The 12,839-nt window shown below is 37.5% G+C and overlaps 4 protein-coding genes and 1 long non-coding RNA gene across 13 annotated transcripts in view; 2 read left to right on the top strand and 3 right to left on the bottom strand.

Annotated features, from left to right (window-relative positions):
- LOC104704111 (cytokinin dehydrogenase 6) overlaps positions 1-958 on the top strand; it is a 4,942-nt gene extending 3,984 nt beyond the window's left edge. The window contains exon 7 of the mRNA XM_019226949.1: positions 899-958. Within this exon, the coding sequence (XP_019082494.1) occupies positions 899-958 (60 nt within the window). The remainder of the gene's footprint in view (positions 1-898) is intronic.
- Positions 588-4,249, bottom strand: LOC104699531 (zinc finger CCCH domain-containing protein 46-like). 2 transcript variants are annotated; one of them, XM_010414845.2, is made up of 8 exons: positions 3,312-4,249; positions 3,050-3,214; positions 2,779-2,964; positions 2,650-2,705; positions 2,410-2,577; positions 2,246-2,327; positions 945-1,217; positions 588-838 (listed from the first exon to the last, which is right to left on the bottom strand). In XM_010414845.2, the coding sequence occupies exons 1-7, from the start codon at positions 3,701-3,703 to the stop codon at positions 974-976; spliced, it is 1,293 nt and encodes a 430-aa protein (XP_010413147.1). In that variant the 5' UTR covers positions 3,704-4,249; the 3' UTR covers positions 588-838; positions 945-973. The 2 variants fall into 2 exon arrangements, with proteins under 2 accessions (XP_010413147.1, XP_010413148.1); XM_010414846.2 differs by having other exon boundaries at positions 2,446-2,577.
- On the bottom strand, positions 7,008-8,485 carry LOC104699530 (actin-2-like). Of its 8 annotated transcripts, none has more exons than XM_010414843.2 (4): positions 7,816-8,475; positions 7,633-7,726; positions 7,421-7,514; positions 7,008-7,280 (listed from the first exon to the last, which is right to left on the bottom strand). In XM_010414843.2, the coding sequence occupies exons 2-4, from the start codon at positions 7,678-7,680 to the stop codon at positions 7,072-7,074; spliced, it is 351 nt and encodes a 116-aa protein (XP_010413145.1). In that variant the 5' UTR covers positions 7,681-7,726; positions 7,816-8,475; the 3' UTR covers positions 7,008-7,071. The 8 variants fall into 8 exon arrangements, 4 of the variants coding, with proteins under 4 accessions (XP_010413145.1, XP_010413143.1, XP_010413142.1 ...); XM_010414841.2 differs by having other exon boundaries at positions 7,605-7,726; positions 7,816-8,474; XR_753374.2 differs by having other exon boundaries at positions 7,008-7,352; positions 7,605-8,474.
- Positions 11,910-12,839, bottom strand: part of LOC104699529 (protein transport protein SEC31 homolog B-like) — a gene marked incomplete in the record, with an annotated part of 8,325 nt that continues 7,395 nt past the window's right edge. The window contains 3 exon segments of the mRNA XM_019227260.1: positions 11,910-12,267; positions 12,351-12,589; positions 12,668-12,685. Coding sequence (XP_019082805.1) covers positions 12,178-12,267; positions 12,351-12,589; positions 12,668-12,685 — 347 coding nt within the window.
- Positions 12,741-12,839, top strand: part of LOC104699528 — a 1,395-nt gene continuing 1,296 nt past the window's right edge. Inside the window, exon 1 of the long non-coding RNA XR_753372.2 lies at positions 12,741-12,817. This is a non-coding gene — a long non-coding RNA (uncharacterized LOC104699528). The remainder of the gene's footprint in view (positions 12,818-12,839) is intronic.

Genomic DNA, 12,839 nt, shown 5'->3' with positions numbered 1-12,839 from the left:
GATGATTCCGATGAGATATATATATATATATATATCTCCCCAATTGCTACTACGACTGAAACTGACTCTGACACATTCATCGTCGGTGTAGACGAAAAACACACTCCCAACTCGCTCACTATTAATTTCCCTTCCATTTGTGTTGGGTTCTATTGGTTTGGGCTTAGCTATACTCTTTAACTTTCAGGCCCAATATTTCCCAAATCGATTTTTCGATAAAACGGAATTACTTACTGTGGTCCATTACAAAACGACAGACATGAACTACGAAAGATTCCGACCAAAGCCGTGGTTAACCTACTTTTGTCCTTCGGTACGCACTATTGTATATATGTTGTGTAATCACTTACTAAAAGTCAAAAGAAATTACACGTATTGATTTTGTTGTATGGGCAAGCACATACAATACATGATGGGCTTGACTTTATTACACTCTATAGCTTCTGTGAGACCATGTTGACAAGTAAACCTACCTTGTGATAGAAATTGGCAGTTTCAACCAACAGTGGATGTATATGAATGTTTGTCCAAAACAAAACTAAAAAAAATATATATTGATCGTATGTCAAAGACAAACCTACCTTTCTTCTTCTCTTGAATAAATTACTAAAGATTGGTTGGTTACACTTACACACTCTTCTTGTCCTAGTTATATATCTATATGATTATAAAATTAAAGGTCGCCTGTGCTGTGGTCCATCCATTCCATAACACATTCACGGACTCATTTACTAAGTCTTTCTAAATGGTACAACAACCTTCCCCATCTTCTTCTCTCTTCTATCTTACATCCACGTCTCAGTAAATTGCTCATCACTTTTGGGTTAATCTTTTCTTCCTGCAATGACATGGCAAAGGAGACATTGTTAACATGTACAATCTTTTCCACATTCATCAGTATGACCAATTTACCCCTATCTCTCTCTCATCAGACTACAATCTACCTCTCTCTGGTTAGTTATTTTAAATAGATTTAGATCCCAACGCGACAGGCTGGTCCGCTGCTGCCTGGTAACATCCCCGTCATTGATAAGCTCGGCATTTGGCAGTTATAGGATTTGCGAGAGTCTGTCAATGTAGTAGACTCATCGTGATCAAAAGATGGCGACGATGAGCCTGAACCGTTAGTGTCTGCAGCTGCTCCAGATTTGTCAAACTCCAGAAAATGGTGTGTGGGTGATGCAAATGGGCTGTCTGGCAATCTATCATCCTCCAAGCTGTACAACGTACGTACGGGAAACAAAAATACTCATATCTTCTTCAAAGCTCACAAAACAGACTATCAAACTGGCAACTCCTAGAACATATATACCTCTCTGGAAGTTTGATTCTATCCTCATCATTCTCTTTGGTAGACACTCTCTGGTTGCTTGAAACTGCCAGCAGAGAGTTGTCTGCAGGAGAGAGAGAGAGAGAGAACAAGTTAGTACACATTTTCAGACTAGCGTAAATTGCCCAATCAGAGCAAAACCGAACCTAATCGTGGAGAAACAAGCAGTGTTTGGTCGTAACTGAGTTGAATTTGCTTCTTGACGTCTAGAAGCTGCAGATTCATCAGCCTTCTGCTCTGAAGCTCAAGAGCTCGTTCTTCCAACCTACTCTTCCACAACAGATCTTGAGCGTTGTCATGAAAAACCCTCCCAGTCCCCCCTACACACAATCCAATCAATACCAACCAAACTCTTAGTGAAGGGGAATATGAAAGACAAAGAGTTGTTTACCAAGCTGGAGACCCATAATATCCATAGAATCAAGGCCAGTCGGGGATCCATCCGGCGATGGCTTAGTCCTGCAGAAAGAAAATAACAGAGCATCAGAAGAAGCAAGCTATATAGTCATGGGAAGAGCAAAAGTGTGTGTGTACCTGTATTTGTCAGGGACTTTTCCTTTCTCCTTGTAAGGCTTAACAAGAACCCTGGAATCACACACAAAGTGAGGGTTCCCTTTGGCGAGAATGCTCTTCACCGTCTCTGGATACATAAAGGTAACGAACCCAAACATCCTCTTCTGCTGGTACGGAATCCTCACGTCCTGAACTGGCCCGAAGGTACTGCACCAACGTAACATTGTTTTTTTTTTTTAAATAGACAAATAAGAATTAAGAATTGGGTTCCAGGGTTCTTGTTAAGCCTNATCTATCATCCTCCAAGCTGTACAACGTACGTACGGGAAACAAAAATACTCATATCTTCTTCAAAGCTCACAAAACAGACTATCAAACTGGCAACTCCTAGAACATATATACCTCTCTGGAAGTTTGATTCTATCCTCATCATTCTCTTTGGTAGACACTCTCTGGTTGCTTGAAACTGCCAGCAGAGAGTTGTCTGCAGGAGAGAGAGAGAGAGAGAACAAGTTAGTACACATTTTCAGACTAGCGTAAATTGCCCAATCAGAGCAAAACCGAACCTAATCGTGGAGAAACAAGCAGTGTTTGGTCGTAACTGAGTTGAATTTGCTTCTTGACGTCTAGAAGCTGCAGATTCATCAGCCTTCTGCTCTGAAGCTCAAGAGCTCTTTCTTCCAACCTACTCTTCCACAACAGATCTTGGGCGTTGTCATGAAAAGCGCTACCCCCTACACACAATCCAATCAATACCAACCCAAACTCTTAGGGCAGGGGAATATGAAAGACAAAGAGCTGTTTACCAAGCTGGAGACCCATAATGTCCATAGAATCAAGGCCGGTCGGAGATGGCTTAGTCCTGCACAAGAGAAAAAAATATGCGTCGTAAAGACAAAAGAGGAAACAGAGCATCAGAAAAAGTATGTGTGTACCTGTATTTGTCAGGGACTTTTCCTTTCTCCTTGTAAGGCTTAACAAGAACCCTGGAATCACACACAAAGTGAGGGTTCCCTTTGGCGAGAATGCTCTTCACCGTCTCTGGATACATAAAGGTAACGAACCCAAACATCCTCTTCTGCTGGTACGGAATCCTCACGTCCTGAACTGGCCCGAAGGTACTGCACCAACGTAACATTGTTTTTTTTTTTTAAATAGACAAATAAGAATTAAGAATTGGGTTCCAGGGTTCTTGTTAAGCCTTACCTGAAGTAGTTGGAAACATCCTCTTCCCTGAAGACACTGTCAACCGGGAAAGTCAGATAGATCTGTCTGGATGCCGAGCAGGCCATGGCCCAAAGGTCGATCCGCTCTGGCCTCCAACTTCCCAACTTATTCAAGTCATCTCCCATCATCAAATCAGTGGCTTGGCTACACAGTTTCATTCAGGTATCTCATCAAGATGATTAAAAAAAAAAAAGAGTGAATAATTTTTTTTAAAAAAAAGGCAAAAAAAAAAAACTCCAACCTTTGTGATTCACTCTGCTGCAAGTTCACACCTTTGGGGGAAAATGGAAAACGAGGGCCGCCGGTGAGCTGATGGGAAAGTCTCGGCGGAATAGACTTGGAGCACTGTCCCCATCCGAACCCTAGATCGTGGGAAACGCAACCGCCGCTTCTCCGATCAAAGAAAGAAAGCCGCTCATGCTCATTGAGAGTGGAGGAGCCCATGAGACCGAACTCTTTCTTGGCCTTGGCTATGACAGAATGAAGGAGATTCTGAGGCCCGAAAGCTAACCTTATCATCTCCTTCTCTCCGTGATCCTGAAGAAGGAGAAGACCCATGATCTTGGAAGCATTAGCAGGGTCTAAGCTCTGGATTCTAGAGAGCACCATCCTAGTTGCTTCGCACACATCCATGGAAACACACACAGACACACACACTCTGAGAAGCCAGACCACCTCTCTCTCTCTCTCTCTCTTTTATCTTTGGGTTGGCAAGGAAAAAGAAAGAAACACTGCTTTTGTTGTCTTTGTGTTTGTGTACAAAAGGATGTTTGGTTTCTCGTCTTGGACTTTAGCAAAAGCTAAAAGAGCTTTCTTTCTCAGGTACCTTACCATATCATCACTCCTGTACTACTCCACTCCATAGTCCATACCTAAGCTTCTTCCTGCCTCTCTAATTTCCTGCCTGCAAAAAAATCAAAGTTGCCTCCTCACTCGTGTTATGTTGGGGAAATTAAAAGTAGTTGAAGTGTGGAGTGACTGTGTCTTCTGGGCTCCAACTCCCAAGTGAGTGGTCAAACTTTGGAGTTTTAAAATCGATCACTCCGATCCCTCTCTCTTATATAAATTTTATTATACTTAATAAAAATTAGTATAGCTTGTTGTTGTTTTTTTCAGCATTCAACAGAATTTGTGTTTCTGATTTTGACACTTCTATTTATTAACACTTGCAAACACAGTTTTCTGCAGACGTATTATTTGATCTGACCTGTCTGTCGTGTTTCATACTATATTCCGAGGCATGCATTTTTAATTTATACTCTTAAAGCTTAATTATCTTTTTTTTTTCTTTTGTGCTACAAAAATGCATATGCGTTCAATAGTCAGTATGATGCAGTGGTGTAGTATACTTTAGTATTATAAATTTGGAAATGATGAATGAATGTTAGAAAGAGAGAGAGATTAATCATTATAATGACGTCGATATGTAAGTTAATAAAGTTGTTATATAACCACTCACCCTCAGCACGTATGATACAGTAGTAGTATGAATTATGAAATGCATGCCATTAATAATCTAAATTATTTTTCTATCTTCAAATCAAAACTAAAAAAGAAACGTAATAAGAGATATGACTATACTATCTGAGTAGGATGATTGCATTTGCACGTTCTCTTCGCTTTCAATTTCAAGCCTCTCTTTGACACCGGGCCATCTTACACTCAAATCCACGCGTAGCCATTGGGAGCTCACGCGCCAGTGACAACACATACATTATACTATCATCCATGCAGATGCAGTCATTATTATTATCATCGTTGTTTACCTCATTTGGTTTTCAGAAAGAAACCACCATCTCTTTATGGGGTTTGAATAGTTACAGAACTTAGGGCATCTCCAATGGAATGGAGTCTCTTTAGCATAGTCTCTCGAAGAAAAGTGGTGAAAATTAAATCAAAAACAAAATAAATGTGTAGAATCATCTCTCAAAAGAGAGTTTTTAGAGATGGTAAGAGACGCTACGTGGCGGTTTATGATTGGTTAAAATTTTAGACAAAAGTTTTTTTTTTTTTTTGGGTCTTTCTCTTCTCCGAGTCTCTCTCTCTTTCTCGGTTTTTTTGTTTCTCGCTCGAGAGATGGTGATGGCGAAAACGAAGACAATGCAGCGATTTGGGTTATGAAATTGGAAGCTGATTGGCAAGGAAACTGTTAAATTTGGGTTTATTTTGGGCTTCTAACTAAAAACCAATTGGCAATTAGTAGATTAACCCTAACCCTTTATATATTATATGATAGTCTTTTTAAACATCAGATGTGGGACTTGGATTGTATTCCAACAATCCCCCTTCAAACCAAGAACCACATATGGGATTTTAACACGCCTGCTCGAGATGATAACTCCATCTCGAACCGATCCCACTTGGATCGATAATAAACCCCTTCTTGGGCCCTTATTACTCGGGTTAACAAGAGGCATGTCCGTATCCACTTTTCTAGGTCCACCAGAATTTTAACCTTGGGCTCTGATACCATGTTAAATTTGGGTTTATCTTGGGCTTCTAACTAAAAACCAATTGGTCATTAGTAGATTAACCCTAACCCTTTATATATTATATGATAGTCTTTTTAAACATCATATGTGGGACTTGGATTGTATCCCAACAGAAACTCGTATCCTGAGCATCATATAAACCGTCGGTGGTCCAATATTCGGTGAATGTCATCGGCAAATTGGGGACTTAAAATTGGAGAGTTTGGTGAAATGATCTATGCTTCTCCTGGTTCGATTTTTCTTGTTTTCGTTTTGTAGATCTTGATTAATTAGGGTTGTTTAGATCTGATTAATATTAGGGTTATATGAAAATTGGAAAACTAGGGTTCTTTGTTGTCACTCATGATGGAGTCTATTTCTTCATTCTTCTCATGATTTAAGACGATTTTAGGCTAGGCGTGATTTGCCTCATCTTAAAGATTGTCAATGTTCTGAAGAGATCTCTTTTGGTGAGTAAACTATTATAGTTGAGGCTTTTCTGTTCACAACCTCATCTTAAAGACTGGTCAATGTTTAGATTGCTTGAGCTCTCGTTGTGCTTTGTTCTTCTCGATTTTTGTATTGAAGTTCAAATATTTTTGGTGCGACATGAAGGATTGTGGCGATGTGAATTAATTGGTAGGATAAGAAAGAAAAGTGTTTTCTCTGGTATGACTAGCTTTAGCAAGTTCTGTAGTGATATTATTTTTTTTAATTCAAATTCTAAAGAAACTCATGTGGTTTCTACCATTGGAGGCATCTAAATTTCATTGATATTAAAGAGTCTCTAAACTTAAATACAAACAAATTTTATATTTAAAATAATTTTGAGAGACCATGAAAGTCTCTTTGCATTGGAGATGACCTTACGGCTGTTGGAATAAGACAAAATTCGTCAGCCGTTGATTGGACAGGAAACTGTCGCTGATAAACTCCATTTATACGTTAAAAATAGTGTGTGATTGGTCCGCAGCAATTTTCTTTTATTTTTTTGGATTCGCATCACCACAGACATCATTTATTAATGGTAAATAAAAAAACGGTTTATTCCACCAACGTATTTGTCCGCTCCAACCATTCAAACTCTATCACCAGCACAAATACGATATGTGTATTTTACTTCTTTTTATTTCCGTCCCTCTCTCACACGTAAGATTATATGCAATGGAAATCTTTGGTAAGAACTTATTGTTCATAAAAGAAATAATAATATATAATAGTATTATTTTGTTATAAAATCTCCATTAGAAAAACTGATAAGTTGCTCATAATTAAACTAATCATATAATTAATATTAAACTAATCAAATCAATCTAATTACAATTTTTAACAAAATTAATCTTTCACTAGAGAACCCCTATTAAAGTTTTTTATTATTTATTATTTATCAAATTTTGTTATTTATCAAATTTTTAAAAAATATTCAATAATCCAAAATAACAAAACAATTATTTTAATTACTTATGTATATTACATTAAAAAAAAACAAAAATAGTTTACATAATTCAGAAATAATAAACCAAAAATATTTTACATACAGGAGCTGGTTTTTAATGTCTCCATCTCTTGCTCATAATCCACAACAACAAAAGAAAGCTTCTCTTTGATGTCTCTCACAATTTCTCGTTCTGCTGTTGTGGTGAACATGTAACCTCTCTCGGTAAGGATCTTCATAAGGTAATCAGTAAGGTCACGACCATCAAGGTCAAGACGAAGGATAGCATGTGGAAGAGAGAAACCTTTGTAGATTGGTACAGTGTGAGACACACCATCACCAGAGTCCAACACAAAACTTAAAGAACATCATTTCACTGTGATCAAATAAGACATAGTGACTAAAAACAGAAAACAAAACTTTGTCAACAATGAATGTACTAACCGGTTGTACGACCACTAGCGTAAAGTGATAGAACATCTTGAAAGGCGACATACATAGCTGGAGAATTGAAGGTCTCGAATCTTCTCTCTGTTGGCTTTTGGGTTAAGAGGAGCCTCAGTAAGCAGTGTGTATTATAATCCATGTATCAATATATCTGAACAAAAAGTGAGAGAATCCACAAAACCTGAAAAGTAAGGAAGAAATGACTAAACCTTGACCATTCGAGTACCATTGTCTTGAATATCATCAACATCGGCCATCAAGAAAGAAGCAAAAGCTTGATTAATCAAAAACAGGCTTCGATCTCTGTGTAAGATTCAATTCAGCGTAACCCTCCATCATTAATTAATATGATCACCAGACTCATAATAAAACCAGATTTGAAGAATCCATACTCATCGGATGATAAAATCGCAAGGATTCATGCCATGTATCATCAGATATGATCACTTGGTTTCTTCATCCGTCAGAGTCAAATCAACAGATTCTAAGTCAAACTTCAACAAACATTTCAAAATTTCTGATTTCTATAGACAAAAAGCAAGTCAAAATGATCCGGATCCGAAGCAAAATACAACAAGTAAATCAACTAAGATCAAGTCAAACACCAATCGTTGAGCTAATATCAAAACATTTCCAATAGTTTGACCGATCTAATCCAACCAAAATCAAATCCCAAGTAACTCGAGTAGTAATCGAGATCCAACACAAGGGCAAGTAGTAGATCGGAGGGTTTATTTATCTTAAATCGGAGGAGAAAATCGAGAGATCGGGGAAGAAACAAGAACCAAGACGATGAGGATCTGCCTCGCTCTCTCTCTCTCTGAACTCTCTCTTTCTTGTCACTGGAAAGTACAACGGCTGATGAAGAGATGAAGAGATGAAGACGACGAAACAATTCAAAGAGAGGAGAAGTATAAAATTGGTGTCAAAAATCAATCGATTCAAGGGAAGAGAATAGCCGGTTCCGTCTCGAGAGAGAGAGAGTCGCAAAAAAAGGAAGAAGAAAATGGGCAAAAAAGAAAAAAAAATGGTGTTTTCTATTTTCTCATTACTTTACCAGAGTTTAACACTTAGGGTCTAACTGGTGACTGTGGTCGGGGCGGCCAAATCCGTTAGTAGTTTAGACCATCCCAAATATAAAGGCGGTTAGTAGACCGTTGTAGACCAACTCTATTTATACACAAAAACGGTTCACAATTGGTCCGCATCGGTTTTCTTTATATTATTTTTAGACTGCATCGCTGCAAACTGTATTAGATGAATGGTGAATAAAAAGTGGTCTAATCCACTGATGGATTTGTCCGCCTTGACCGCTGCAACCGTTCACACTCTTATTGTATCTTATAGATTGCTTCCAATTCCTCTTTGAAAAACAATTATGTGTTAAATGAGCCATATTTAGAAATTTTTGATTTATTTTTGGACCATAAAAATATAGAGCAACTCATTAAACAACCCCATTGGAGATGCTAATCAACATAATTGTTTTAAAATATATATATATATATAATAATGAGAGAAGAAAAAAAAGAGAAAATCGGTAGTTAAGTTTCTTAGTCAAAAAGCGTTTCTCTTAATAAATAGACGGTGTTATTTTTTTAATTGTTACTATTACTAAAAGATACTCTATCTGTTTCATAATTTACGATGTTTAAAAAAATATTTTTGTTTTATAATATAAGATGTTTCCAATTTTCTATGCAATTTTTAAATTAATTTTATATTTTATATTATTTAGTCTTATTTATGATTGGTTAAATATTTTAAAAGTAACTATTTATTAATATGTGTGTTTTAACTAAAACATTTTATATTTTGAAACTTAGAAAATAATAAATATATATATGATTAAAATATATATATTTTTTAAAGAAACCTTACAGCGTGGTTGGTTGCTGTCGGACTTGGTCTAAGAGTCTTTTACTTTCAAACATGAGACTTTGAGATTTTCATAATTATTTATTTCAGAATTCTTCTTATTATATAATATTTTATTATTTTTTTTCTTGATTGAAAGGTTCGGTGGAAGACAGAATTAAGTGAGAAAAAAATCAATATTGTGCCGTTTTTGATGTAATCAACAGCCAAATCCAACATATCCGAACTGTTCGTTTGATGTTTAAACATATAGAAACCAACATCACTGAACAGAGTCAACGCAAGGGAAAACAATTTGTTTATGACCAACAAGAAGTTTCATAAAACTGTACCTTGTCCATGTTAGGTATGAAACAAAAAGCAACCATTTTCTTCTCAGTTCCTAACCTTAAAAATGCCACATTATAAAACCATAGTAGTAGTTAAGCAGACACTTGCAATACTGCTACATACTGCTACATTATCCAAAGATCACTATCGAAGAACTCTCCTGTACAATTGATATGGAGCCAAAATGGTTCTAGTTTCCAAAATTGGAGTCTTACACACTTATGAGTGAAAGGAGAAGGCATCAAGGATCTAACCGAGAGGATGAGTCACGCCGGTGGCTAACGCGACGGAGACAATGTAGAATTGTAAAAGACAAAGAAACGATAAAACAACAATGTGAATTTGTAAAAGACGCTGTTTCATATGCACCTGAATTCCAGTGGATTTCCCATCTTTATGGGCAACAAGACCATTCTCAGAGAAACAATAATCATAGTCGTGAGTCAAGGTATTACCTTTAGGGAAGACCCGAGTCATAACATTTAAAACAAATTCAATAACTCAATTTAACAACGACGGGGCCTCGGCCACGTTTGATTCGATCGAAGAAGAAGAAGATTCGCCGTTACGGTCGAGAGAAAAGAGAGAGGATCGGGAAAAAAGAAGAAAGAAAGTGCCATTTATTTATTTTTTTATTTTTTATAGTATATTTACCCGACAACTAATCAGCTTCCTATTTGAGAGGCGATATTCAGCTTAGTGGACCATAATTTAGTTTTTCTTTTTTTTTTTTTTTTTGGACCATAAATACAAGAGTAACCCAATGAGCAACCCAAGTGGACATGCTCTTATAACCTCTTTCATATTGTATTGTACTTAGTAAAAAAATACTCCTTTCTTTTCCTAATCATCCATGAACCACCGACCTATTTACTCTCTCCCTTTCTGTGAAAATTTTCATCCGCAAAACTAACCGAGAATCATGATGCATATGCATTTCGTATATTCAAGGAGGAGCTATGTATGACCACAAATGCCTCCTTTTGCAAATTTGTTTTCTTATCCAAGGTATATTACGCAGATTTGTATTTAAAACATATTTTCGTATACGACAAAAAAAAAAACATATTTTCGTAAGGAGAGAAAATAAATAATTGTTTAGATCTAAAGAATGGTTTAATCAAGCGCTTATAAAAAGGCAATTAGATTGTTGCACTAAGAGATTGAAGCGTTATCCCCCCCCCCCTCTCCCGGTTTGTTCGTGCCGAATTGGATTATAAAATAAAAGGAATAGTGAGCTTCATGATTCACTACACATTATTATACTGGTACAACGTGGGTCAATTTATAAATGTCAAATCTTTATCAAAAAGATGGGTTGAGAAAGAAAGAGACTGGTTCCATTATGCTTTGAGTCTAGTCTAGAGCTAGGGCCTCACTCAGTGCCGTGCTTACCTTTTATAAAAAAGGGCACTTGCCCACAGCCACATTTTATACGTTTGATTTTTAGGCCACATTATTAAAAATATTTTGTTGATTTAGTAGGTTTAAGTTGTTTTGCATATGTATTTTGTTTGAAATATTCATGTCATTATATACATTGAGACCCTTAATTTTGTATTGCCGCTCATTTATTCTCTTATGGTTATATTTAGGTTAGTTAAAAATTGTGATTTAACTAAATTAATTAGGCCACATTTTTTTTTCGCCCAAAGCCCCAAAGTACCTAGGCACGGCACTGGCCTCACTTCAACGAGACCTACATGGCCACCTCACTTCATGATTTTTGGAGGGAAACGATGGAACTTGATGGTCAAGAGATCCTGCAGCCGACCACGTACAAGCAAGTTTAAAATGGGTATCAGCTCCGGTAGCTTTCTCGACGTTCGTGGTATATAGGAAAATGCATGGGCCCTCGTTTGGAATGATGTCTTCCTTTCTCGACTCTACACCATGGCCCGAGAACCAATACCATAAGTAGATACATAATTTCGAGTGTCATCAGAAACCTAAAATCAGACAATGACAGTGACCAGGAGAGTAAACCAGAGAGAGGTTATGTAATAGAGGTAACAGTGAGCCCCGAAGAGTTACCCTCAAGAAAATTTCGTCAACAGTCTTCCAACACCGTTAACCAAGACTTTGCCGTCTTGTTCATGCTCGCCACTGGGGTCTTGTTCTCCTTCCCGGAATTTAAGAGGTGCAAAAACAACGAGAAGGCGTTTGCAAAGTACAAAGCGGTTGACGTTTTTTTTCTTTTTCTTTTTCTTAGTTCATGTCTCGATATGACAAGTGGATAACCATATTGCTCCTCTATGAAATAATATAACACCAAGAATAAAAAAATCTAACAAAATTCACAGAAAGAGACGAACAAACTTGTCGGGTAAAGTAACATCCAAAAACATGAGAATGTAAAGCAATCTGATCATCTCTATCTTATCTAAACAAAATAGTAACTGATGCAGCAGATGAGTTCATCAATGAGAAAGACTGGAGCAGCAACGCCGTTTTAAAAGAACAAAATTAAGAAAGCAAAAGGAGTCTGATACAAACGTCCCTCCTTTAGATTTATAAAATTTTCGTTTAACCCAGAAAATAAATAATCACCGCACATTTTGCCTGGCCTTGATCATTCGCTTTAGTGTTGCCAGCCAGAAGTTGCATTCGTCCCATTCCTTGGTCGTCAGAAGTACCTGTTTTTGAGTCGATAAAAAAAAAGACTGATTAGTAAACTCCAAATAGCAAGGAACGAGAAGAGATGAATTCACTAGCTTACCTGTATTTGAAGGGCTGCGCTGAAGTCATTGCTGTCCAGAGCCTGACAAAGCTGTGCAAGTTTGTCGGCAGCATTCTTGGAGATATCTCCGCTATTGAGTTTCACAAACAGAGCACCTAATTTTTTTGAGTTGTCTTCTATCTCACGCTTCTTGGCAGGATTCGCACGTGCACCTCCCAGTGCTTCCGATGTCTCATTGAAAAGCCTAGTCAACGTTGCTATCACAGGTTTCTGGTGGGCTGGATCAGTTTGTGAGAGGTGGTCAATATATGACTTTTGTCAGAATCGAAACAGATATAGTGCTGATGTTCACATACCTGGAACGTTGGAAGTATCTGCAGTTTGAACAGTTGGTGGCGGAGCTGCAGGTGTAGGGGCTGCCTGTTGTGTTGGAGGACTTGCTGGTTGCACAGATCTTGGAGCAACTCCTCCTGGAGTTGCCATGGGCGTAAATCCTATGGACCCAGGTGCTGGGGCATTAACTTGGGG

The sequence above is a fragment of the Camelina sativa genome, chromosome 7, assembly GCF_000633955.1.
Source record: "Camelina sativa cultivar DH55 chromosome 7, Cs, whole genome shotgun sequence".
Lineage (NCBI taxonomy): Eukaryota > Viridiplantae > Streptophyta > Magnoliopsida > Brassicales > Brassicaceae > Camelina > Camelina sativa.
This window is presented reverse-complemented; position numbering and strand designations above follow the sequence as displayed.

What these genes read in the sequence shown, in the direction of transcription:
- LOC104699531 (XM_010414845.2), bottom strand. Translation starts at nt 3,703, where the DNA reads ATGGATGTGTGCGAAGCAACTAGGATGGTGCTCTCTAGAATCCAGAGC. An exon ending in CAGCAGAGTGAATCACAAAG is followed by an intron (nt 3,215 to 3,311) that starts GTTGGAGTTTTT and finishes GAAACTGTGTAG; the next exon opens with CCAAGCCACTGATTTGATGA. An exon ending in GATGTTTCCAACTACTTCAG is followed by an intron (nt 2,965 to 3,049) that starts GTAAGGCTTAAC and finishes ACGTTGGTGCAG; the next exon opens with TACCTTCGGGCCAGTTCAGG.
- LOC104699530 (XM_010414840.2), bottom strand. Translation starts at nt 7,673, where the DNA reads ATGTTGATGATATTCAAGACAATGGTACTCGAATGGTCAAGGTTTAGT. An exon ending in ATTTCTTCCTTACTTTTCAG is followed by an intron (nt 7,515 to 7,604) that starts GTTTTGTGGATT and finishes TTAACCCAAAAG; the next exon opens with CCAACAGAGAGAAGATTCGA. An exon ending in CGCTAGTGGTCGTACAACCG is followed by an intron (nt 7,281 to 7,420) that starts GTTAGTACATTC and finishes CAATCTACAAAG; the next exon opens with GTTTCTCTCTTCCACATGCT.